The sequence below is a fragment of the Alexandromys fortis genome, unplaced genomic scaffold (assembly GCF_014885135.2).
Source record: "Alexandromys fortis isolate MF-2015 unplaced genomic scaffold, M_Fortis_MF-2015_v1.1 scaffold_166, whole genome shotgun sequence".
Lineage (NCBI taxonomy): Eukaryota > Metazoa > Chordata > Mammalia > Rodentia > Cricetidae > Alexandromys > Alexandromys fortis.
This window is the reverse complement of record NW_026068102.1, coordinates 2,964,070-2,989,796: the sequence shown is the minus strand read 5'-3', so window position 1 is coordinate 2,989,796 and position 25,727 is coordinate 2,964,070. Positions and strand designations below refer to the sequence as shown.

Sequence of the window (25,727 nt, the reverse complement as noted above, 5' to 3'; positions counted from 1 at the left end):
TATGTGTATATTTTAGGAACTGCTACTCTATTAAGTTTCACTAGTACTCCTCAGATTGCTCCTTAGTTTTTATGATATCATTTTTAACAGTTGTTTAATGTCCCATTGTGTAAATGTACAATGTATTTTCTCCACTCATTTCTTCTGTTGAGGGACATCTAAGTTATTTCTAATTTCTGGCCATTATGAATAGAGCAACAATGAACATGGCTGAGCAATTGTTTCTGAGATAAGATGAAATATCTCTTGGGTATATGACCAAGAGTAGTGTAGCTGAATCTTGAATGAGATGGATTCTCATCTTCGTGATGAACTGCCAAATCGATTTCCATAGTGGCTATATAAGTTTTCTGTCACACCAGCAATGAATAAGTGTTCCATTTACCCCATATCCTCTCCAATATGAGCTGTCATTTGTATTATTGGTCTTGGTCTAAGAGGATGAGTAGAGGAAATGAAGTTTGGAAAAACCTGCCTTATCTGCTAGAGATGGGGACAGAGAAAGGAGAGGCTGCAGCAGGTGTTTTGCTATGAAGTGAATATCTGCAGTTAGCCTACTTGCTTCCCTGGCCTGTGTGACCTGTGGGTTCCCAGGAAATGTCTGTACAGACTAGGATAAGAGAATAAGTTGGGGAAGGGAGGTTGTAGAACAAGATCTATGTGATCTGCTGGAGATGGGAGCAGAGAAAGAGGGGCATCTGCAACAGATGGTTTGTTATAGAAGTGAAGATCTCCCGTTAGCGGACCTCTTTCTTTGCTAATCTTAACATTTTAACAACAGTAAAAACATGGCAGTCTAATTCCTTAAACAAAGTTAATGTTTTCTTTTTTTTCTTAATAGGAAAATTTTATTTCTTTTGGCAGTAATAATTTTCTCTTAAGATATAGGTACCCCTGTTGTATGAGGCTGCTTGTTTGTTCCCAGCTACTCAGCCTCGAAATGATCAAACAGAAACCACATTATTTGCAATACTCTTTAGCCAATAGCTTAAGTATATTTTTAGCCAACTCATATCTTAATTTAACCAATCTCCATTAATCTGTGTATCGCCACAAGGCTGTGATTTACTGGGTAATGTTCCAGTATCTGTCTCCAGTGGGGCTATATAGCTTGACACTGACTCAACCTTTTTTCTCCCAGCATTCAGTTTAGTTTTTCCTGCCTAGTTATAATCTGCCCTATCAAAAGGCCAAGGCAATTTTTTTATTCACCAATGGTATTTACAGCATACAGAGGGGAATCCCACATCATACCCCCAAATGGAATAGGGGTGTGTGTGTTTGTATGTGTGTGTGTATTAGAGAGAGACAGAGTATTTCTATTTTTTTGCGTTTCCAGAAAGGCACAGTTTTACTCAAAAACACATCTCAGAATGCAACTGTCATTTTCAGGAGGTGTAGAGGACAAGAGGAGTGGATCTGGAGGAGAAGGGAGGTCAGTGAAGATTGGGAGGAGTGGGGGAGAGTAAGGAACATTCTGGATGTTTTGTATGAGAGAAAAATAACTTCTTAAAAGAAGTTGGAAGATAAGAATTATAAACGTAAGTTCTTCTTTTTTATATTTATTTATTATGTATACAATATTCTTTCTGTGTGTATGCCTGAAGGCCAGAAGAGGGCAACAGACCTCATTACAGATGGTTGTGAGCCACCATGTGGTTGCTGGGAATTGAACTCAGGACCTTTGGAAGAGCAGGCAATGCTCTTAACCACTGAGCCATCTCTCCAGCCCCCAAACATAAGTTCTTTTAGCCAGGACATTATCTCCAGCATGTACATAGAGGTTATTAAACTATTTTAAGTTATGTTAACAGAGTGGTGAACATGAAAAAAAAAGATTTTAATTTATATATGATTTGGGAATGGTAATAGAAGCATCTCTTACACCTAAAAGAAAGGATTGTTCAATACTTTTGACCTTATATGAGACTTGATATTTTCTTATGCAACATTACTGCTGGTAAACTCTCTGATAAAACAGTGTTCTGCTATAGCCTAATAGGTTCTTCTCATTGTCCATTCATTGTCTTAGGCTATCTACTGTGAACATACTCCTTCTACTTTCATTTCTGGAGTTTAATGGCCATGATTCAAACACTTTTACCTCTATCACTTGCATAGGTTCAGGGTCTTTTTCCCTACACGTCTATTCCTATGTGGTAAGTCAGTTCTTTCACTTTTTCATATATATTATTAGTTAGTTCCAAAGCATTAGTCCAAATCTTTGTTTGTTTGTTTTAAGACAGGGCTTCTTTATATCGCCTTAGTTGTACTGGAACTATATCTCTATATCAAGATGACCTCAAACACACAGATATCCACCTAGCTCTACCTCCTGAGTCCTGGGATTAAAGGAATGTACCACCACTTCTCAGCTTCAAGCTTATTCTATGGTCCATAAATAGTAGGACTATCTTATGAATCCTGTAGAGTCACCTTCTTCTTCCTTATAATTACTCTTCATCTAGGGGTCGTGGACCCATCAACACCAATTTTAATTATATTCCTTCCTGCCACAGGATTTTATGCTTGCTATTTTACTGTCTCATATAAAAATACATCATCTTATAAAACATAATAAAGAAAAAATAAAAAGTACAAAAACATCATCTTCCTGATGGTGAACTTCCTGAATGTAATCAGTGGCATTAGCTTCCTTCCCTGTGAGCATTAATGTAGTTGTGATCATCACAAATAGACTTTGATTAATCACCATAAGTTAGAACATATTTAGAAAAATGAATAAGAAACACATTTAGCATAATGCAGAAGATGGTTTACTATCCTAAATTAGAAATAATTCATAAAAGCATCATTGTAGCATTGCTAATTATTCTTTGTTCGTCATCAACTTTCCCATTTAAGCCAGTAACAGCCTGCTGCTGCTGAACTGTAGGACTGCAGAAAAGCTGAGATAACCTCTGCTTTTACTTATAAATATACTATTGGAGGAACTAAGCAAAACTCCAAAGCCCATTGCCATACCAACTGATTACTAGAAGGAATTGCTTCAGTTTGGTTTGGCAACTCCTCCAGGAAAGAGATGCCTAGAGCAGCTCAGTGGATACTACAAAAACCCAAGCAAGATCTGCAGGCAAAATTGTATAATATCTTCAAAGACTTTTTTGTTCCCTGTGTATGCTATTCCTTGGAGCCACTCTTGTCTTTGGAATTCCAGGATTCTCTGACCACTTATGTGCTAGCCAGAAGTTTACATCACTACAAACAAATCACTGAAACTTTATGTTATTTTTTATATTGCATGTAAGGAAGGGTAAATGCTTTACTTCCAAAAAAATTCATGGGAATTTTGTTTTCCATATATTATGTTAGTGTTGAAATAGGAGCGGCTGGGCTACGTCCCTGGCACCCTGCCGCCCGCATGGCTAGGTTATGCCCCGAAATAATTGCACGGAAACTGTATTCTATTAAACACTGCCTGGCCCGGCTAGTTCCAGCTTCTTATTGTCTAGCTCTTACATATTGTTCTAACTCATTTCTCATATTCTGTGTAGCCCACGAGGTGGCTTACCAGGGAGGATCTTAACCTGCGTCTGTCTGGAGTGGGAGAATCATGGCGACTCCTTGACTCAGCTTCTTTTTCCCAGCATTCTCTTCTGTCTACTCCGCCTACCTAATTTTCTGTCCTATGAGGGCCGAGGCAGTTTCTTTATTATTAACCAATGAAAGCAACAGATAAGATACAAGACCCACCTCCATCATGTTAGCATCACAAGAATCTAATACTGTACATTCTTTATATTCTGTATTAACTAATTCTCAGCACAGCTCATTGTGAAGTGCAATGTTCTTCCATGTAAACATTTCAGTGGTGACAAGAGCATACCTCAGTCCTGCCATTGACTGATGCTCCAAATTTAGCTCATTTTATGAAGTACAGTATTTTTCATTAGAAATACAATGGAGATGCAAATTGTTGCTCTCTTTCTATTTGGGACAAAAGTGCTGGTCTGTCTTGGTTCCTCACCAAGATGCTTATTGCCATAGATAAGAATATCACTTTTCCAATATTAATTTTTATATTCTATAAAATAAAGTAAGATATGAGCAACACTCAACCACTTTTAAATGATGTCAGAGTTAAAAAAAAAAATAAAACTTTGACTCAAGAAGATTTTGAACAGGTTAAGGTCCTTATAGGATAGTCTAAGCAAATGTGTGTTCCTCATAAAGGATCTCAGAAGGGAACTCCTCTGAGGTTGATGAATAGTACATAGTATTGGCTTGTAGTCAGACTGTATGATTTCTGCGTGGCATTGAAAGGGAGGGGAGTCTTGTATTTTTAAGAAAGGATGTGAAAAAGATGGGTAAGTGGGGAAAAGATGATAGAGAAAAAGTGGAGTATAATTTAGAGAGATAGAAGTTGGCTAGCCTCAAGAAAGCAAGGAGAACTAAGGTCCTGGAAAATCACTGGTCACCAAAGCCACCCAGTGAAAATGAGGGACAGTGAAAGGTTAATTCATAAGGAAGTTTTATTTATTATAGATTCTTAAATTGGGTCAAAAAAAAGCAGAGCATAGAAGGATATCATGGTGTATTGTCAACTCAAAGCTAGTAAGGATTTATTACAGCAGTTCTGAACCTGTGGGTCACAACCTCTGTGGGGGTCACATCAGATATCCTGGATATTAGATATTTACATTGCCATTCATAATAGTAGTAAAATTACAGTTATGAAGTAATAACAATATAATTTTATGGTTGGGAATCACCACAGCATAAGAAACTGTATTAAAGTGTCACAGCATTAGGAAGATTAAGAACCACTAGTTTATTTGGATGAAGGTAAGGAGGGAAATGAACTTCTTCTTGTCATAAGAGTGACTGAACCTATAAGAGGCCATTAACAGCTTGGGAATCCCCTGGTATGAGGACACACTGAAGTGCTGGGTTCGCATTTGACTCCAGGTGTATGTTTAAGTTGAACAAAGAATAAATAAAGAACCTCAAACCATCAATTTTTTGCCTTGCAAAACATATATACTTATAAAATGATATTAAAAGTAATACTTCCATCTGAAGGCCATTTTTCTCTTTTGTCTGATTTATATCTAGGCCAGGCTCAAGTACAAAACAATAGCAGGCATTTCTTTTATAAGATATGTGAATTGAAGAGCTACCGGTACATAAGGATTCAGTCTGCAGCAATCTTTGTTAAAGATAAACAGCTACCTATCTGTAAGACAATAGCAGATATATTGGATGCAGTTCTTATCTCTGTAGCTGCCTTCTTTTCTGGAGCACCATCTGGCGAGTTTCCATTATTTTTCTCTCCTTGCCTCTTAAGCATGAGGAGAGGCCCAGCACACCAGCTGCTGTCACTGATAAGACTTCTTCTTTCAAGTACCGTTTTGAGAAAAAGCGGCACATCAGACTTAAACACATCATTCTAACCAACATCTAACCATTCTCACCACCATTACTCTGACTCTTATACTGGAACCACCATAAATTAAATGTCTTGAGTAAACAATGAACTTTGAATGGCTAGGAAAGAAGCCAATCTCTAATGATTATATAAGGTGTGGGGAAACTTCTCTGTTGCACCTCTAATATTCTCTTCTGACATTTCCTCTGGACCTCTCTGTTTTGAACATTTTAATCAGCTAGTCCATTTTATTTTCCTCAGGCTAGGTAAGAGGCAAACATTATAGTATTAAGAATGAATTTCTCACTTAAGGAAAGTCCCTTAATTTAAGAGACACACTTTGGTTTACACAGGTAACTTGTATTTAAGTGCCCATAATCTAGAAAATACAGAACATAGGCGGAAAAATATCTGAATGATCTCAGAAAGAGATGGTATCCAGATGCTCTTTTCCTTGACCCTATCCATGTCACAGCAACTGGAAAGTAAAAACAAAAGCAAAGAGGAAAGAGAGCACCTTGTGGCAAAAGAAAAGTAAACAAAACTGTGGAGCAACTCTGAGAGCGGAAATAACAGTGTCCCAGCCAAATAATAAAACCAACCTGAATGTGTTCAACAAAGAGCAGATACTACGACCCTGTGGAACCAGAGTGCCAGGCTAGCACCTAGTGCATTGCAGCTGTCCACTATAGTAAGGTAGTTTCAATACAGCTTCAGAAGCCTCCTTCCCATTTCTGGTGGTGGGTTGTCCAGCACACATCAATTTATTGTTTGGCTCCAGATGGATATATGCAATGGCTCCAGATGCAATGCTGGGTTGCCATGGAGTCACATAGTCCAGCCATCTCAAGGTGCTAGCTCCCTTTGTCAGCTGTTTCTTGATGCTTCTCTTTTTAGGAACAAATCCATTGTTAGTGGTGCAGGAAGGGTGTTCATCCTAGACTCACAAAAGGTGGAAAGGGAAAAAGAAGAATGGGGTTTAAATAAAAAGAAAATGTAAAGAGAAACAGAACTGTATTTAAGTGTGAAAATGAGTGTGGAGGGCATTGTATGTGCATGCATGCGTACATGCGTGTCTGGGGTAATGGTGAACTTAAAGCAGAGAGCACATAGGGCATTGGCTTCTGAACTCACCCTCTAAATTCAGAAACTGAAGTTCCTGGCCTAACACATCAATGATGTGGAGAAAACTGTGTGCTTTTTCACTTCTGGTCACTCTCCTCGAGAATGACTGGGGCTTTTTCACGTCTGGGTTGGCTGTAGCTTATGGAAGAGAAGGTTTGGGTTCCAGAAAATCAGTGACTATCAAAGCCATCTCAGGCCCGTGTCTCTAAATACTTGGCTTATAAATTTACACAAAATGAAATTGACAGACCAATGGGGGACTAGGTTTCTAACGAAGTATGTTATACTTAGAGCTTAAGAGAAAGACGGCAGTGTGCCTGTATAGCAGGAGTGGAATGAATTCCGGGAAATGTGGTACCATAGATTATCCTCACCAGGCTCTGCTACATGAAGGCACAGAGAAAGTGACTGAGTTAGTTCAGCTGGTCTGCCCATCAGATGTCCAGGCACCTCTCAGTTTTGTTCACATCTTCACAGAGTTTACTGGCACAGATACATTGAGGGGATGAGAGATGATGAGAAAGCAGACCTCCCTTCTGGCATGTATGAGCAAGAGATAGAAATTGGCTAGATAAATTTATAATGAAAAAGCCCAAACAGTGACAAATTTCTTTCTCAAATAAAAACCAGAAAGAAAACCTGCAATTTCAGGATTAAGGCATACCACATCCATAAATAATCCATAGGATTTGCTGCATTTCTTTCTTGAAATACTGACCATTTTTATTCTTCCAATGATGTGTAACAATGCAGAATTTCAGATGGTGGTTTTGAATGCAATTTCTTGTGTCATCAGCAAAGAAAAAATAATATTTTAATTACAATATTATCGTTTGTCAGTAATTTACCAGGTAAAGTAGAAAAATTCATGCATTCATGTTGCGAGGGAAAAATTTTCTTCTGCAATCAGTATTTTAGAAATATGCCAGCTGGGCGGTGGTGGCGCACGCCTTTGATCCCAGCACTCAGGAGGCAGAGGCAAGCAGATCTCTATGAGTTCAAGACCAGCCTGCTCTACAGGAGCTAGTTCCAGGACTGGCTCCAAAGCTACAAAGAAACCCTGTCTCAAAATACCTAAATAAATAAATAAGCCAACAAAATAAAATAAATATAGGTGAAAGACATATAAATCTTGAGCATATTTATTAACCGCTTAAAATTTTTCTCAGTTGTAGATTTTTCTATTGTCATATCTACTGTGATACATCATCCTGAAAAGGAAAATTTAGGGGAGACAGGGTTTATCTCATCTTATAGTTTCAGGTTATAGTCTATCATTGTGGGGAAGTCACAAGCCTAAAGCAGAAAATTACATCATATCCATAGTCAAGAGAAGTAAATGAAATGTATACATACTCCCTACTTGCTTACTTTTGCTCAACTTCATGTTTGTTAACTGATCCCTTGCCTGGGGAATGGTACCACCCACAGTGGGCTAGGTCTTCCTAGATAAGTTAACTTAATTAAGACAATCCACACACAAATATGCCCATGGGATAACTCAATACAGAGAGTTCTCCACAACCTTCTGGATATTAGTTTCTATTGAGAATGCACAGGTATTCTGATGAGCCTCTCCTTATATGCAACAATCTTCTCTTGCAGCTTTCAATACTATTTCTTTGCTCTGTGTATTTATTATTTTAACTAAAAAAAATGATGTGGAAAGTTGTTCTTCCGAATAAAAAAAAGTGTAAGTTTGTAGATACCACATGATTGCAATTACAGATTGATGATTATTATACACCAACAGTTTAAGGACCTAAAATATATCAGATTTCATAGGTTTTTTTTCCCTTCTGATTTTGGGACATTTGAGAACACTTTAATGCTTGAGTGTTGCTAATCTCAATGTCTGAAATCTATAAAAATAAACTGAAATCTTTAACATTGATTTGCTTTAAATTTTCTGGATATTTGGGCTTTTCATATTTTGGACATGTGAATTATATATGCACCTTGTATAATAATAACAACAGACATATCAAAAGTGTGCTTGGAATAAAGAATGGAAATCAATACTTCAAAATAATCACTCAATTATTCCCGTAAGGTAAATTCATATAATCCTGTATTATATTATAGTATCAAACTCTGGAAGACGTCATTTGTAATTTTCCACATACTCCTACATTGTTTTCTTATTTTTCTTAAAGACTTGACTCCAGTTTAAGGTTTTCAGACCAAATAATATACTTAACTGTTGTATTACTTCAAAATGTTGATTATTGTTGTTTATTTTAGGTTCTCATGTTGATCTGAGAATTTACTAATGTGATTTTGTCTGATATCAATATGCCACTGAGTAGTCTAACATATTCCTTGAACTCTCCATGTTTCTACCTACAGATTTTTGTAATCTAGCAAATCTGAAATTTAAACTTTATAAAATAATGTTTTTTACTAGGTGCCCCATTGCCAAAAGAAGATGTTTCTGAGCCACTGACTGTCAGCTCACCAGTGAAGGGAGCTCGGTGTGCAGATCCTCTGAGTGAAGAGGAAGATAAAGTGGAAGACCCCTTGACCATCTCTGAACTAGCGTACAATCCCAGTGCCAGCCTGCTCCCTACCCCAGTGGATGATGATGAAATCAACATGCTCTTTGACTGTCCATCTAGGCTCGAGTTAGAAAGAGAAGACACAGATTCATTTGAGGAACTGGAAGCAGATGAGAATGCCTTTTTGATGGCTGAAGAGGAGGAGCTGAAGGAAGCTCGCCAAGCTTTGTCGTGGAGCTATTCTATCCTGACTGGCCATATCTGGGTCAACCCCCTGGTCAAGAGTTTCTCCAGGCTCCTTGTGGTGGGCCTGGGACTGCTGCTGTTTGTATTTCCCCTGCTCCTCCTCCTTTTGGAGTCAGGTATTGATCTCTCCTTCTTATGCGAAATCCGTCAGACACCAGAGTTTGAGCAGTTTCACTATGAATATTACTGTCCCCTGAAAGAGTGGGTGGCTGAGAAGGTCAACATCTTTCTCTGTATGCTCGGTTGTTCATAGGTTCATATCTGATAAGACTAAGGGCTATCTTCAATAGTAGTGGTATCATTTTCAGTAGGTTTTGGTTAGCTTTTTCTCTTAACTAAATGCTCAAACCTTGAAATTAAACTAAAGTTAATTTAAATCAAATATAACTCTTTTAGTTATCCTTCAGAAAGGCAGCCTTGAAGTAACCAAAAAAAGAAAAATCTCCTTATCATGCCATAATATATAGTACATTGGAATTAGGTATTCCTGTTTCTTTATTGTGAGCTATAATGTTCAGAATCAGAATTTTAGTAAAAATACAATCTTTTTAATATAACCTTTGGTGAAAATAATGTCCTCTTACTGATGCCTATACAAATAAGTTGATGCTGGGGTTTTTTTTCAGTTTTTTTAAAAAAAATATTTTTATGTGTTCTAACTATTTTGGTAAATTTTTAGCAAATAAAAGCTTTCTGGAGTTATTTAAGTATACATATTGTAAAACTAATGCACATGGAATTTTTTAGTGTTTTCGCACCTGATTTTTTTAAAGATATTTTTTGGCTAACTAATCCCATAATTTATTACCTGCATATGACTTTGTAAAAAGATAGTAAAAAACTATAGTAAGTATTCAAAAAAGATGATTGAACTAGAAGATGTGAGCAAGGAGAACCCTGAGTTGACATTGTGGGGTCCAGTTTTCAAAGTTTTAGACAAGATAATCTTCTAGTTTCATTTGCATTTTGCCCATATATTTGAGCTGGGAAAGCAGAGTGTTTTTAAAAGAAATTGATGGTACTTGCAATAGTGAAATTGTAAAAGATCCACTAGTTAATTCTTTATTGTTTACTAATCTATGTGAAAGCAGGCAGGAGTTTGACAAATAGAAAGTAGCAAAGAAGAGTTCTGGTGAGACGGCTAGGCCAGAGGTGATAAGCTTATGGTTTCTTTTATAGAAGTGATGGTGATATATGGCACTCAATGTAAAGAGCTGCGCATTTGCTTTCTGGGTTCACAAAATCATGTTTAGTTAATAAAAGTGGAGAAATTTTAAGGTGAATTTTTGGGATCCCTCATGCTTTTATTGTCTGGATGAAATTTCAAGGTGTGTGTGTGTGTGTGTGTGTGTGTGTGTGTGTGTGTGTGTAAGAGACAGACAGTGAGAGACAGAGAGAGAGATCTCCTTTATGGATTTTTTTACGTTCTAAACTCTTGTAATTGAGGCTTCCATTGAAACAATGACGTGAACCATCAGATGATACACCAATTCTGTTTGGATAAAGTAGACAATGAAAGAGAACAGCAGACAAAAGAAATGATAAATACCTTCATCAGTTGACCCAAGATAGAAAACATCTGGTGCTTTCCATTGCTGGTCACTTACCAACACTATATAAGAAGTAAGAATCAAGGAAGTATAGAGATTACAACATAATTTTTACCAAAGTAATGTTAAAAATATCACATTACTTTGATTATAAAGGGATTGGACACACAATCTCTACATACTACACTATAGTCATGCTTACTTAGTGCAGTTCTGAGTGCTTTATTAGATGATTATTTAGAAAGTAAACTTGAAAGTCAGCCTTGGGACTTTGAGTTGAATGTATTATAATATATACTTGCTATTGCATCCATGATTTATACAGGTATAGAAATATATTTTCTATGACTTGGACATTAAGACATTTTTGAAAGTTTGCTACTGATCAGCATTTTGACTGAATTTTAATTTTTTTCTTTTTCTTTTATATGACTTTGAAATCATACACTCTAGAATGGGAAAACTCCAGTGCACTTGATAAAAAAAAATTACTCACCTGTTTAATTGTGCTTCATATTGTCTTTTAAGTGCTGACCAGGATAACTCATCTGACCTTCTTCTTTTAAAAATAATATTTACGTTAAATAATATTTTTAAATTATGGAGATAGCATGTTTATATTATAAAATATAAAAAGAAAATGAGACAGATATAAAATATAATACATGCATGCAGGTTAATAAGGAGCAAGCTGCAGGCAGTTTTAGCATTGCATCACCCTCTCTTGAGGAACAGTTCATTGTGAAGTAGAAATTCTTTTAAGGAAAGACAAAATAGGAACTTCTAAATTAAAACAATAATGATAAAGTCTACCACTGGAATCCCATAATGCCATTCGTTTGGTACAGAATTAAAGCCTTTAAGAAACATCCTTTTATTGTAGAAAGATTTAATCAGCTTTTTTAGATAAATGAAGAAGTCATTCTTCAAAAAATAGTATATAGAATAATGAGATTGAGAGTTCAAAGCAAGTACATGAGAATTTGAATATTCTGTATCACTGGTATATGTGTATTTATAAAAGATATGTATTTATGTGTTTGTATAGATGTAACCCACATGCCTTTCATACATACTGACTTGTGCTAATTTTGCCCCAGGTGAGGAATTTGTGTAATACTTTTGTTCCTTTCTTTCTCAGATACTGTGATATCAAGATATGTAGAGTCTTAAGTACTTGATTATTTCATGAAAGTACTTATGTACATTTGTGGGTTTGTGTACATACAGAGAGAGAGAGAGAGAGAGAGAGAGAGAGAGAGAGAGAGAGAGAGAGAGAGAGAGAGAGAGCAAATAAATATATATACACAGTTGTTTTTAGTGCTAATATGAGCTCTATAATGAGAATGATGTAGGAAAAGGATCATATATTTCTGAGCTTGAAGCATAATGTGTGTTAAGTATTTACAGTATATTTTGTAGTTTGTCTAATATTTATGAACATAGTTCTGGAAGAATTTACCGTGAGTTAATTTCATTGAAGTAACAAAAGATATGGGGGGGGGGCATATTACTGTTATTGAGCTGTATCTTTGTATACTGGAATTAGCATTTCTATGTCAACATCCAGATTGTTTGTCTGTTAATATGGTGGCAGGAATCTCTAATAAAATACTCTGGGGTAAAATATTTTTCAATCAATTTTATTTTATGTAAAGTAATTGATAGACTCTATAGGAGGATATGTGCTAGGTGATGAAGGAAAGTTTCTCGTATTCTACTGAAGTTACTAAGGCCCAACTAGAAAAATAAGCACAAAAACTGCACTCCAGTTTAAAAGAAATAATTGGTCAAATTAATGGTATTAAATAGAGGTATATTCTTGGGACTGTCGTTTTGTGCAGAACTGTGATATAGGGAACACTTAAGTCTTTTCCACTGCCCTTTTCAGCCAGTTCTTCTAACCCGTCTTCGTTCCTTTGTGACTGCCTGCTGATACGCAAAATTTGTTTATACCAGAGACACGGAACCACCATAGATGCCTGAAAAATCTTTAAACTCAAACAGATTAAAGGCCACACTTTTTCTCCTTCCTATTACACTTTTTCTCTTTTCTGTTCTCCATTAAGATCTCTCTGTACTTTTAAGTTTGCCATTTCCTTCCTACCTCAGCCCCCCCCCCCCAGTCTACTTCAGTCCCTTTAGGACTTGGTGCAAACCCAGGTCAAAATTAGCCTTAGTTTTTCCTGCTGCACTCTTCAGCCATGCCGTCCAAATCAACTAATTCCTTTGTGAACTCCCCATGGAAACTCAGAATGACTCTCTAACAAAAAGCCCACAACCACCACACTAGGGTAGGAATCAAGGACATCTACCACCACAATGTGCTAGGATCTAGATTGGGCAACAGCAACCAAAGAAAAGAACATCCACACAACAAAAACACTTCAAATGTCATAACTCCAGATGCCTGAGTTCCAGAAAAAAAAAATATGAACAATCAAGACAATATGCATCCTCCAGAAGCCAGAAACCTTATTTGTAATATGTCCTAGAGAAAGAAAGTTAACTAAAATACAAGACAGAGACTTCAAAATAGCAATTTTACATAGGTCTTCTTTATGAAGAAGACCGAATGAAAACCATGGAACACAGATAGCTCAATAAAAAATTAAAACCATTTCAGAAATGGGAAAGAACGAAAAAAATCACTGAAGAAAGCACAAACTGAAATAAAGCTGGAGGGGAAACTCGGGGGAGGGGTAGTCTTAACAAACAGAGTAAAGAACTTGGAAGACAACATTTTAGGAATTGAAAAAAGGGTAGAAGAAATGAACAGTTCAGTCAAAAAAAAATGTTGATATTTTGGTTTGGTTGTTTTCTAGACGGGATTTTTCTGGGTAGATCTGGGTGTCCTACAGCTCTCTCTCTGTAGACCAGGAGGCTTCAAACTCACAGAGATAAGAATGTCTCTGCCTCCTGAGTACTGGGATTAAAGATGCACATCACCACCACCTGGTGAAAATTTTAATTCTTTTAAAAATCCAAGTATAAAACATCCAGAAAATCTATGACACTATGAAAAGAATAAAATTATAAATAATAGATATGGAGAAAGGAGAAGAAACCCAAGTAAAAGCCATAAATAATACTTTAAACAGAATAATAAAAGAAAAATTTTCCAATCTAAAGAAAGTGATGGAAGTATAGAAGCATAAACAACAACTAATAGACAAGAATAGAAAGTAAATTCCCTATCATACATATTATTCAAAACACTATATGTACAGATCAATGGGTATTGAACACTACAAGAGGAAAAGACCATGTAACATATAAAGGAAGGCTCATTAGAATAACATCTGATTTTTTTTTTAGTGGATACCCTGAACATCAGAAGGGCAAGATGTACACTTTGAAAGACAGCAGATCACAATCCACACTACTAACCCCAGAAACACTATAAAATTGAACTGACAAAGAAAAACATTCCCTGGTGAAAGCATATTTAACCAGTCTACCAACACAGCTCTAAAGAAGGAAAGAAGAAAAGCCAGTCTTAAAGCTGACTGCATTCAAGATGGCACAAGTAAAAAATAATCCCAGAACATTAAAAGAGAGGGGCAAAGTCCATACCATAACAACAATATAATAAGAATTAATAAAAATTGTTTATTAATAACTCTCAGTATGGTCTCAAGTACCCAATTAAAAGATACAGATTAAGATGTGGATTAGATGACAGTATTCATCTTTCTATTGCATGCAAGAAACACACCTAATCATCAAGGACAGACATCACCTTAGGTATAAAAGATGGAAAAAGGATATTCCAAGCACATGGAACTAGGAAACAAACAGGTAAAGCTTTTGGAATATCTGACAAAATAGAATTTAAACCATAACTAATTAAAATAAATAGGGGAAAAAACAAAATATAAATTCTATTCCCCCCCCCCAAAAAAAAAAAAACAAGAGCCTGGGCCAAGATGGGAGCAGCCAACCTCCCAGTCCCTGGTTCCCTGACACCCAGATATCCTCAGTAACCTAGTCTATCTCTCCACCCCTGGAGCAAGGATCAGCTGCAGGTTGTACACAGGACAATATTAGGAGACCTGTCCTGTGGTGCTTTCTTCCCTTGAAATCAAAGGAAGCAGATGGGCCTCCCATCCTGTGGAAATAAGCCTGAGAAATCATGGATGGACCAGCCATCATACTTTTAAGCCAGTCTTGCAATTGTTGAACATTAATATTATTTTCTGTGGTATCAGTGCAAATGTTAGAGATAGGGGTGTTTGGAATACAAAATAAACATGAGCTTATTGTTTTATTTAAAAAAGAGAGAGAGATAGGGAAGGTTACTAAATTTAAGTAAAAAATTCACCAAGAAGATATTGCAATTCTAAACATTTCTGCATCAAACACAAAAACACCTATTTTTATAAAGAAGCACTACTGCAGATAAAAAAAAATCACATATTAACACAGTGAAAGTGGGTAACTTCAATGCCCCACTGTGACCAACTGTTTGTCCAGAAAAATATAAATAAATAGAGAAGTGTAAGAGTTAAATAACATTATAAAGCAAATGGGTGTAGCATACAGCTATAGAACATTCCACTCAAAATCTGAAGAAAATACATGTTTCTGAGAAGCTCATACAACTTTATCCAAAATTGAGCACATGTAAGGATACAAATCAAATTAAAGCAAATATGAAAAAATTGAAATAACACCCTGCATCCTATCTGATACAATGGATAAATGCTAGCTATCAAAAACAACAAAAAAGTAGAAAGTATACAAACTTATAACAAGTAAGCAACTCACTACTGAATGAAAAATATGTCTAAATAGAAACCTAAAAGGAAATCAAAAATGGTATAGAATTAAGTGGAAATGAAACCATATTAATCCAAACATATGGGACACAAAGAAGACAATTTTAAGAGACAAGCTTTTAGCACTATGTCCCTACAGTACAATAATAGATAGATTTCATGTTAGTAATTCAAACACATACCTAAAATCTCTATAAGAATAAAAAGAAATAAAACCCAAAAAGAGTACATGGGAAGAAATAATCAAATTCAGGGCTAAAACCAATAAAAATAGAAACAAATAAGCAAACAAAAATAAAAAAAAAACCCAATGAAACAAAGAGGGGCTTCACTGAAAAAAAGAAATCAGCAAGATTAAATCCTTCACCCAATCAATCAAAAGATAGAGAGAAAAGATACAAATTAATAAATTTAGAGAAGAAAAGTGAGACATTGCAACATTTACCAGTGAAATTCAAAAAAATCAAAGACATTTTAAATTTTGTGATATATTTGACCTACAAAAATTAGATCAATGTAAAATGAGTGACTTAAATAAACAGGAATCCCCTAGGAAAATAGAAGTGGTGATTAAAAGTCTCGCAACTAGAAAAGCTCAAGACCAGATGCAGTCAGTATAGAATCTACACTAGACATTCAAAGACTTAATGGCAGTGGTTATCAAATAATTCCACAAAATACGAACTGAAGGAATATTTCCTAGCTCTTTTTATTGAGCCATTCTAATCTCTGATACTTAAATACAAATTTCCCACAGAAAAGGAAAATTATAGAATAATATTTTTATGAATGTATGTCTTAGTTACTTTTTTATTTCTATGAAGAGATACTATGACCAAGGCAACCCATAAAAGAAAGCATTTTATTGGTGACTTGATAACTATTTCAAAGGGTAAGTTCTTGACCATTATCATGGTGGGGAGTATGTCATTAGACAGGAAGGCATGGAACTAGAGCAGTAGATGAGAGCTTATGTTTTATCTATGAGTTTGGACATACAGACACATGGGGGGGGGGAGAGAGAGAGAGAGAGAGAAAGTGGACCTGACACTAAATTTGAAACCTCAAAGGTCAACCCCAAATACCTCCTCAAACAAAACTAAATCTTAAAAGATTTCCTATGGTTTTTTGAACAAAAATGACTCATATATTTGAATATTTAGTCATAATGGGGTACAACTGTTTGAAAAGATTAAAATAATTAGAAGGTGTGGCCTTGTAGTAGGTGTGGCCTTGTTAGAAGAAATGTGTCATTGGGGGTGGGCTTTGATGTTTCCAAAACCCATGAACAAGCTCAGTTCTTGTTCTCTCTCTCTCCTATCTCTCTCTCTCTCTCTCTCTCTCTCTCTCTCTCTCTCTCTCTCTCTCTCTCTCTCCCTACAAATCAGAATGTAGTACACTCAGCTACTTCTCCAGCACCATGTCTGCCTACATGCAATCATGCTCCCCACAATGATGATATTGGACAAACCTCTAAAACTATAAGCAAGCTGCCAACTAAATGCTGTCATGTATAACAGTTGCCATGATTGTCGTATCTCTTTAAAACAATAGAACAAAAAATTTCCCAAAACAGTTCCATCAATTAGGGATCAATCATTTAAATATATGAGTCTATGGGGAACATTTTTATTCAAACCGCTGCAACATAGATACAAAACTGCTCTATAAAATACTTGCAAACTAAATTACAGAACACATAAAAAAGATTATACAGCCATAATCAAGTTGGATTCATTCAGAGATGCATGTATGTAAATCAACATATGTAAATCAATAAATGTATATCCATCACTTAAATAGACTGAATGACAGTAAAACACATAATAATCTCTCTAGATGCAAAATAAACCCTTTGATACAATCCAAAATCCCTTCATGATGGAAGTCTTGGGAGATTAGGCATACAAGGGAAATACACTGCATAGTAAAGGTAATTTACAGCAATTTTCCAGCCAATGTCATCTTACACAGAGAGAAACTCAAAGCATTTCCACTAAAATCAGAAAGAAGACAAGTCCACTCTCTCCATTCCTATTAATATAGTACATGAAGTTTTATCTAGAGCACTGAAACAACTGAAGGAAATCAAGGGCATACAAATAGGAAGGGAAGGTGTCAAAGTACACTTTTTTGCTGAATATATATACATATATATATATATATATCAGCAAATATATATATATATATATATATCATAAAGATTTCACCAGAAAATCCCTATAGCTGATCAACACTTTCAGAAAAGTGGTGGGATACAAAATTAACATATAAATCAGTAGAGTTTCTATATAAAAATAACTGACATACTGAGAAAGACATCAGGGAAACAGTTTCTAAAAATGAAAAAAAAAAAAACAAAATTCTGCACAGAAACTAAAAGATCAGTCTTCAACTTCATATTGAAGCCCCCCCCCCAAAATAAGAATAAAACTCAGGATAGCTAAAAAAAAAAAATCCAGAAAAATAAAAGAACTCCTAGAGCTATTATCATCACAGATTTCAAATTGTATTACAGAGTATCGGCATGCAAACAGACACATTGAACAATTCCATACACAATGGACAACTGATTTTTGACAAGGAAGCCAAAAATATACACTGGAAAAATGAGAGCATCTACAACACATGACTTTGGTCAACATGGATGGCTGCATGTAGAAAAATTAAAACAGGTTCATGTCTATCTTCTTACACAAAACTCATCTCCTGGTGGATAAAATACCGAATTAAAAGACCAGATTCCCTGAATCTGATAGAAGATAAAGTAAAGAAAAGGATTGAACTCACTGGCACAAGAAAGAACTTTCTGAGCAGAACAATGATAACATAGGAACTTAGACCAACAGTTAATAAATAGGACCACATGAAGTAAATCAACAGTGACAATAACAACAAAGAACTTCTATGCAGCAAAGGATACCATTGAGTGTGCAAAATGCCAGCATATAAGTGTTGAAAAACTTGAACATTAAGAAAATAAACATAGCCAGGCAATGGTGGCACACGCCTTTAATCTCAGTACTCAGGAGACAGAAGCAAGTGAATCTCTATGAGTTTGAGGCCTTCTTGGTCTACACAGTGAGTTCCAGGACAGCCAAGGCTACACAGAGAAACCCCATCCTAGGAAGGAAGGAAGGAAGGAAGGAAGGAAGGAAGGAAGGAAGGAAGGAAGGAAGGAAGGAAGGAAGGGAGATATCCTAATTAAAATGAGGTATAAAGTTAAACAGAAAGTTCTCAAAGGATGAATGACAAATAGCTGAGAAGCAATTAAATACATGTTCAACATTCTTAGCCAGCAGACAAATGCAAATTAATTACTTTGAGGTTTCTTAATACCCCAGTCAGAATGGACCACATCAATAAACAGTTGACAGCATGTGCTGACAAGAGTGTGGGGAAAGGGAACACATTCATTTCTGGTAAGAGTTGAAACCAATAGTTACTATGAACATCAGTGTGAAAGTTCTTTCAAAAAAAGAAAATTTGATCTACCACAAGATCCAGCTTTACTACTCTTGGGCATATACCTAAAGGATGCTACCTCATACTTCAGAGATACTTACTTATCCAAATTTATATTACTGGTCTATTCATAATAGCCATAAAATTGAGACAACTTCTATATCCATCAACTGATGAATGGATAATGAAAGCAGAGTACAATAAAAGTATAATATTTTTCAGCAGTAAGCAAAAAGAAATTATGAAACTTTCAGGTAAATAGATAGAGATAGAAAATATCATCCAAGAGGTAATCAGAACCCAAAAAGACATATGCTGCGTATATTTGTTTTTTGTTGTTTTTTTTTTGTTTTTTGTTTTTGTTTTACTCTCTTTTGGCTTTCAATCTTTAGATATTCATGTTTGATTCAAATAACCACAGAGGCTAGGTAACTAGTTAGAGGCCAGCTGGGGAGAAGATTTCCTAAGGAAAGGAAAATAGAATATAGTGTTATAAAGAGATTAAGGAGAAACTAGAAAACAAAGACTAAATGAGAAGGAGAATGGGATGTCAGAATAAAGGGGAGAATATGAAAAAGGGGAATAACTAATAATAAAGAGACTTTTTGAACAGCCATATAGAAACCTATACTATAGAAGCCTCCTTATAAAAATACATAAATGAAATTAATTTCAATGGGATCACCATATAATTAGGGAGAATATACCCCTAACTAAACATATTATGCAAAAAAGTTAAAGCCCTAGTGTTGGGAAGTGGTTATATCTTTTAGAGTCATTGTACAACAGGATCCCATAGACACCCCCACAAAACATCACAAGCTATTGCCAAAGCTATTTATTACCTTCCACAACCACTTACTTATGTCATTGAACATGAAGATATTGAGCTGGTATCCAACTAGAAGCTTCACCGTTACTGACTAGCATTCATAGTGCAAGAAGATACTCTGTGCACAACTAGAAGAGAAAGTTAATTATCAGTATTGGCCAGCTACAAACCCATAACCTACATCGGTGGTCTTCCTGCAAAGTATAATGGTGGGACAGTGGCACAAATGCTAAGGGAGAAACCATCCACTTTCTTATTGGGTTTAAGGCCCACTCCAGGAAACAGTACCCATACTTGACACTGACAATGGCCAACATCCTGAAATTAGATAGGCCATAGGCCCTAAGAGAATACCTACTAGTAGTATTTTGCTAAAGGAACATAGCAATGAAATGACTCCTAATGGTATAGTAATATACCCTTAGGTCAATACATTGATTAGTCTTCATCAGAGACATTTCTTCTTGTATACATGGTAATTAACTCAGAGATGAAGTGATATTTTAATTATGTTTTAACAAATAAAGCTTGCCAGAAGAACAGAGCACAGAGCTAATGAGATGTGTTCCTTGGCAACACCAATTTACTTCGGAGAAGATGACTGGCATTGAAGAAACTTGACATGGAATTTACTTTCTTTGTGGCAAAAGTAAGCCACTAGGTAATAAAATGCCCCTTCCTTGACTGCTGACAGTATGCTGTCCTAATTGGAGAAGCAGGACCCAAAAGAAAGTGACTTCCAAACTTGTCAAGACAAGGCATGGCAGTCCTTCAAAAATCTTGCTTCACAGAAAAGTCTGTTGAATATTCTAGACCTTTAGGCTGAAGATGGATGTACCAACATTGCAGAGCAACCTTGGATGACTGTCCACGCAGTCAGCCAGCTGTCTCTGTCCTTTCTTACATTTTGTGGACGTTGTTTGCTCTCAGCTCCTGCTTACTCAGTTATCATTATTTTTCTCTTGGTTCTCCAAGGGAGTTGGAGACTAGATAGTTATAGTTTTCCTTATTTACCATACTCAGAAAAGAAACTCATTAAAGAGGTGTAAGATGTATAAGGTTGAGAGACATGAAAAAGTAGTCTTGGGTGGTAGGCAAATTGTGATAGAAAGTAAACTAGGTACAGGACTTTGGACTTACCAAGAAACAATAGTTAATGGAGTATTTTCTCTGAATTTGTCAAATGCACACAGACTAGACATTGTTGATATACGTTTTGCATATATATATAGTTATTGTATATTGTTTTTCTTATATTAGTTACAGCTTTCTTTTTTATTTTAGATATAAAAGGGGAAATGTAGTCATATTTTGTCTGCGTTTTAATAAATAATGCTTGCCTGAAGATAAAAGTGCAGAGCAAAACTACTAGAGGCCAGGCAGTGGTGGCACATACTTTTACTCCCTGGACTCAGAAAACAGAGGAAGATGGATCTCTGTTAGTTCAAGGCCACCCTGGGCTGCACAAAATTAATACAGTCTAAAAGAGAAACAGCTCATGCAAAGGAGATCCTAGCACTTGGTATCATATGTCTTTAATCCCATGACTAGGGGAGTGGAGACAAGAAATATATGTCTGGGCAGGAGGAGACAGGAGCTCAGCAAAGTCTGAGGCTGCTGTCTGAAGCAATCAGTTTGAGGCAGCAGTTTGAGACTGTCAGACTGAGGACACAGTCAGTCTGAGGACGCAGTCTGAGGAGGTAGTTTGTGAACAGGGTTGCTTCTTTGGTATGAGCATTAGTCGAGGTAAGAACTCTAGTGGCTGGCCACTCTGCTGCTCTGGTCCTTCAGCTTTCATCCCCTGATAGCTGTCTCTATGTTTCTATTATTAAGACCAGTTAGAATCTGTGCTACACAGATACCCACAACTGAACAGTGTGCAGAGAGTAATTGGAGCATAGATTTAGTTAAATGGGATGTCATTATTAAGGCCCCGCCCTCATGGCTCAAGGATATATGCAGAGGAGCGGGTGCTTAGACTGTAAGGTATGTGACTCCCAGAAAATAGCATGTTCAAAACGTAACAGGATCAAAACACACTTAGACTCACAGAGACTGTCAGGCATGCACAAGACCTGAACAGATTCAAACCAAACAAGAACTTAAAACTAAGAAGTGAACACAAAGTTCCACCCCTAACCAGAAGCTATTTGCAACTGATACTTGCTGGGAAAGGGAAAATCAGTTTTCTACAGTGGAGTGTCACTAGATAAATGAACAGTACTGCAAGAAAGGACATATGCCCAGATCAACACAAAGTGGACTCATGGTTTTTGTTTTCTGGATTTTTGTTTGGTTGGTTGGTTTTGGTTTTTCTTTTCTTTGTCTTGTTTACTTGCTTGTTGTGACCTTTATTTTTATTTTATGTGTGTGTATGTGTTGTGTTGTGTTGTGTGTGTGTGTGAGAGAGAGAGAGAGAGAGGAAGAGAGAGAGAAAAAGAGGGAGAGAGAATAAATGAATGAATGAATGAATGAATGAACGAACGAATGAACATAGGTGGTGGGTAGAGAGATAAGGAAGATTTGGGAGAAGCTCGAAGAAGAGAAAGAATAAGATCAACATATATTGTATTAAAAATAAAAAAACAGGGCTGGAGAGATGGCTCAGCGGTTAAGAGCATTGCCTGCTCTTCCAAAGGTCCTGAGTTCAATTACCAGCAGCCACGTGGTGGCTCACAACCATCTGTAATGAGGTCTGGTGCCCTCTTCTGGCATGCAGGGATACATGTAGACGGAATATTGTATACATAAATGGGAGGCTGGGAGGAGGCGGAAACTTTTTTTTTCCTTTTCTCAATAAAAAAAATATTGTATACATAATAAATAAATATAAAAAAATAAAAATAAATTAAAAAAACAGAGACATAGAAAATAAGCAGGAAAAAGAGGAAAGATGTTTTCAAAGTGCTAGAAGTTAGGAACTTTCACCACAGTTTAGAAAAGGGAGTTCCTGTTCCAGAGAAGTTGCATCAGACTTGCTTAACTCTGTTATGCTTGCCAATGGAACTCCTCTATCTGTTTTAAGCTTGAAAAAATTTTATTATTGTGCTTCTGCTGCTACTCCAGTGTGTACTCCACTGCCATAACAAATGTTCAGATGAATTTTGCCAGGAGTTCAACACCACTCTTCACACAGCTGAAAAAGTAATTCTGTATATGTGAGGCAGCACCAACACCTTGTTGTGGTTGTTTCCTGAATATGTTGAGTTTTCTTACTCAGCTATCCATAGGACAGAGTCCAAAGTCCAGGACAGAAAAGAACTCAGAGCTTAATGCTCAATGTCTGCATGACTTAGGAACTTACAGTCCTGTTTCTGGCAGTTCTGGTGCTCTTTTCCGTGTTGGTGAAGGTATTGACACCCACTGACATTTAGAGATTCATACCTATCCCAGGGCTTAGAAACAATGCATGCCTTTCCTTTTTTTTTTTAAATTACCCTGAGCATCACTCAGTGATGTGGCCTCATGAGGGCAGGGAAATATTCTTCTTCTGTTCCAAAATGAAGAAGAAATTGTTTTTGATAATCAGCTCTCAACCTTGAATAAACCCTAAGAAATCTACAAAAGTGGGACATTGGTAATAAAATGTGTGTGCTCTGTCTAGAGTTTCAAATCTAGGAGTATATGTGGAAAAATTGTGTGGATGGGGAATATTTTCTTGGATGCAGCTTAATTAAGTGTCTATTGGGAAGAAGGACTCCAAGAATATAGCATACTGTGTAGTACATTGAGTTTCTGACCAAAGGTCACATTTACTTTTCATTTTACCCTATATTTTCAGCAAGGTCAAATAGAGGAAGACTCTCTCAAAGTGGTCCCTAAAGAGCAAGTATTAGTGAGATGCTTTTACCTATGGGGTGACTTCAGGAATGGTGTGGTTGATGGGACTTGATCATCTTTGGGCTGGCGTTCTCTATTTGAGGGAGTTAATGTGCTGAATGTCCCTGCTTACTTATCCTCCTACTTCTCTCTCTTTTCCTGTCTGTCTTGGACCTGCTTTTGGACTTCCAGTCTCTATGCCATAAACAGACTCAGCAGGACCTGCACATGGTGGACCCATCCAGTATCGGTTCTCCACATTCCAACCTCTATCTCTGACTGGGTGGATAAATTTGTGAGCCAGCCAAAAGGGCTCAGCTGTCATCACTTCAGAGAGGAAGAAAGAAACATCACTTAGCCTCAGACTGCAGCTGCATTGATCCATCCATTAGTAAAACTGATTTGAACCATCTTGGCCATTGTGTCTTTTATTTACTGGGAACTGGAATAATAGCATGGTAGTGGGTAGTGCTTAGGACTTTTAACTTCCAAGAGCATTTCTCTTCACTAAGCATCAGGCATCAGAGGTTATTTGTCACCAATATGGGTCCATACAGCCTTCACTAATTATAGAAGGAACTAGAAATCAGTTCATAACTCATAGAGAGTTGGTTAGAACCATATTTTCCTCCTCTACACCCTTAGTTACTGCACATATCTCTTTAGAAAGAGCACTAAGGTCATTTTCCTGGTTACAACAGAATACTCTTAATAGAATAAAGAGCTATTTTCTATGTGCACTACATATTGAAACATATCTTGCAAATTCCAGCTAGTATCCATCACCTTGATAATACTAAATCAAAAAACTGTTATTCTGATAATTGAATTTCTGAGAATACTCTTCGAGATAGAGAATATGTTAAGAAAGTAATTTTAGTTTGAATGAAGTGTGACAGCTGCATTGTTCAGAAGTAGTTAAAAATTCAATGTTCTTGTTTTGGTCTACTGTAATTTTTGTCAGTGTGAATAAACTCAATCTGTTCAGTCAACCTAAATTTGATAATATGGTTTGAGGTTACAGTTCTGCAGGCAGAAATTCAGGCTGTGGCTTACAGTGGTGGTCATGGACTCACAGTGCTTCCTGGTTAAGTGATTACCACATGCTTCATCCATATTTTTAAAAATACACAATTAAACAGAATATTTTGAAAGAGCATGCCAAAGTAAGAGAAATCATCTAATGCCTTTCTAGGCACTCTGTATTCCCTAGATACTCTCATTCAACTGCTTTTCAGGGTTGTTACTTTGTATGTATGACAAACTGAAACGGAGTAGAATTTCTGCTTTACAATCATAGCTCTCACATTTATCAACAATCACAGGATCATGGTATAGTCTGTTCAATGATGGAAGGCTTTCTTAGATTCAGCACTAAAAAGAAAACAAAATGAGAATCAAATAGAAATCCATTACAATTACTTGTATCATGTTTTTCACCCAAAATTATAAATTGCAAAGAAGAAAATGTTAAATTTTACAACAGAATAGTAAATAGTAAGCACTTTCCTAACCATAGCCATTAACAACAGTAAGCATAACCCTATATTTATTTTTTTCCATTTATTTATTTATTAAAGATTTCTGTCTCTTCCCCGCCACCGCCTCCCATTTCCCTCCCCCTCCCCCAATCAAGTCCCCCTCCCTCATCAGTCCAAAGAGCTATCAGGGTTCTCTGTCCTGTGGGTAGTCCAAGGACCACCCACCTCCATCCAGGTCTAGTAAGGTGAGTATCCAAACTGCCTAGGCTCCCCCAAAGCCAGTACGTGCAGTAGGATCAAAAACCCATTGCCATTGTTCTTGAGTTCTCAGTAGTCCTCATTGTTCACTATGTTCAGTGAGTCCGGTTTTATCCTAGGCTTTTTCAGACCCAGGCCACCTGGCCTTGGTGAGTTCCCAATAGAACATCCCCATTGTCTCAGTGTGTGGGTGCATCCCTCGCGGTCCTGAGTTCCATGCTCGTGCTCTCTCTCCTTCTGCTCCTGATTTGGACCTTGAGATTTCAGTCCGGGCTCCAATGTG

General features: G+C 36.6%; 1 protein-coding gene across 2 annotated transcripts in view; it reads left to right on the top strand.

Annotated features, from left to right (window-relative positions):
* Frmd3 (FERM domain containing 3) overlaps positions 1 to 24,064 on the top strand; it is a 195,166-nt gene extending 171,102 nt beyond the window's left edge. Inside the window, exons 14-15 of one of the 2 annotated variants that reach the window (XM_050123934.1) lie at positions 8,922 to 9,374; positions 23,898 to 24,064. In XM_050123934.1, the coding sequence (XP_049979891.1) occupies positions 8,922 to 9,374; positions 23,898 to 23,911 (467 nt within the window). In that variant the 3' untranslated portion in view covers positions 23,912 to 24,064. Of the gene's footprint in view, positions 1 to 8,921; positions 12,425 to 23,897 lie in introns of those variants that run through there. The other variant, XM_050123933.1, reaches the window with a different exon arrangement.
* The last annotated feature ends 1,663 nt before the right edge of the window (positions 24,065 to 25,727 follow it).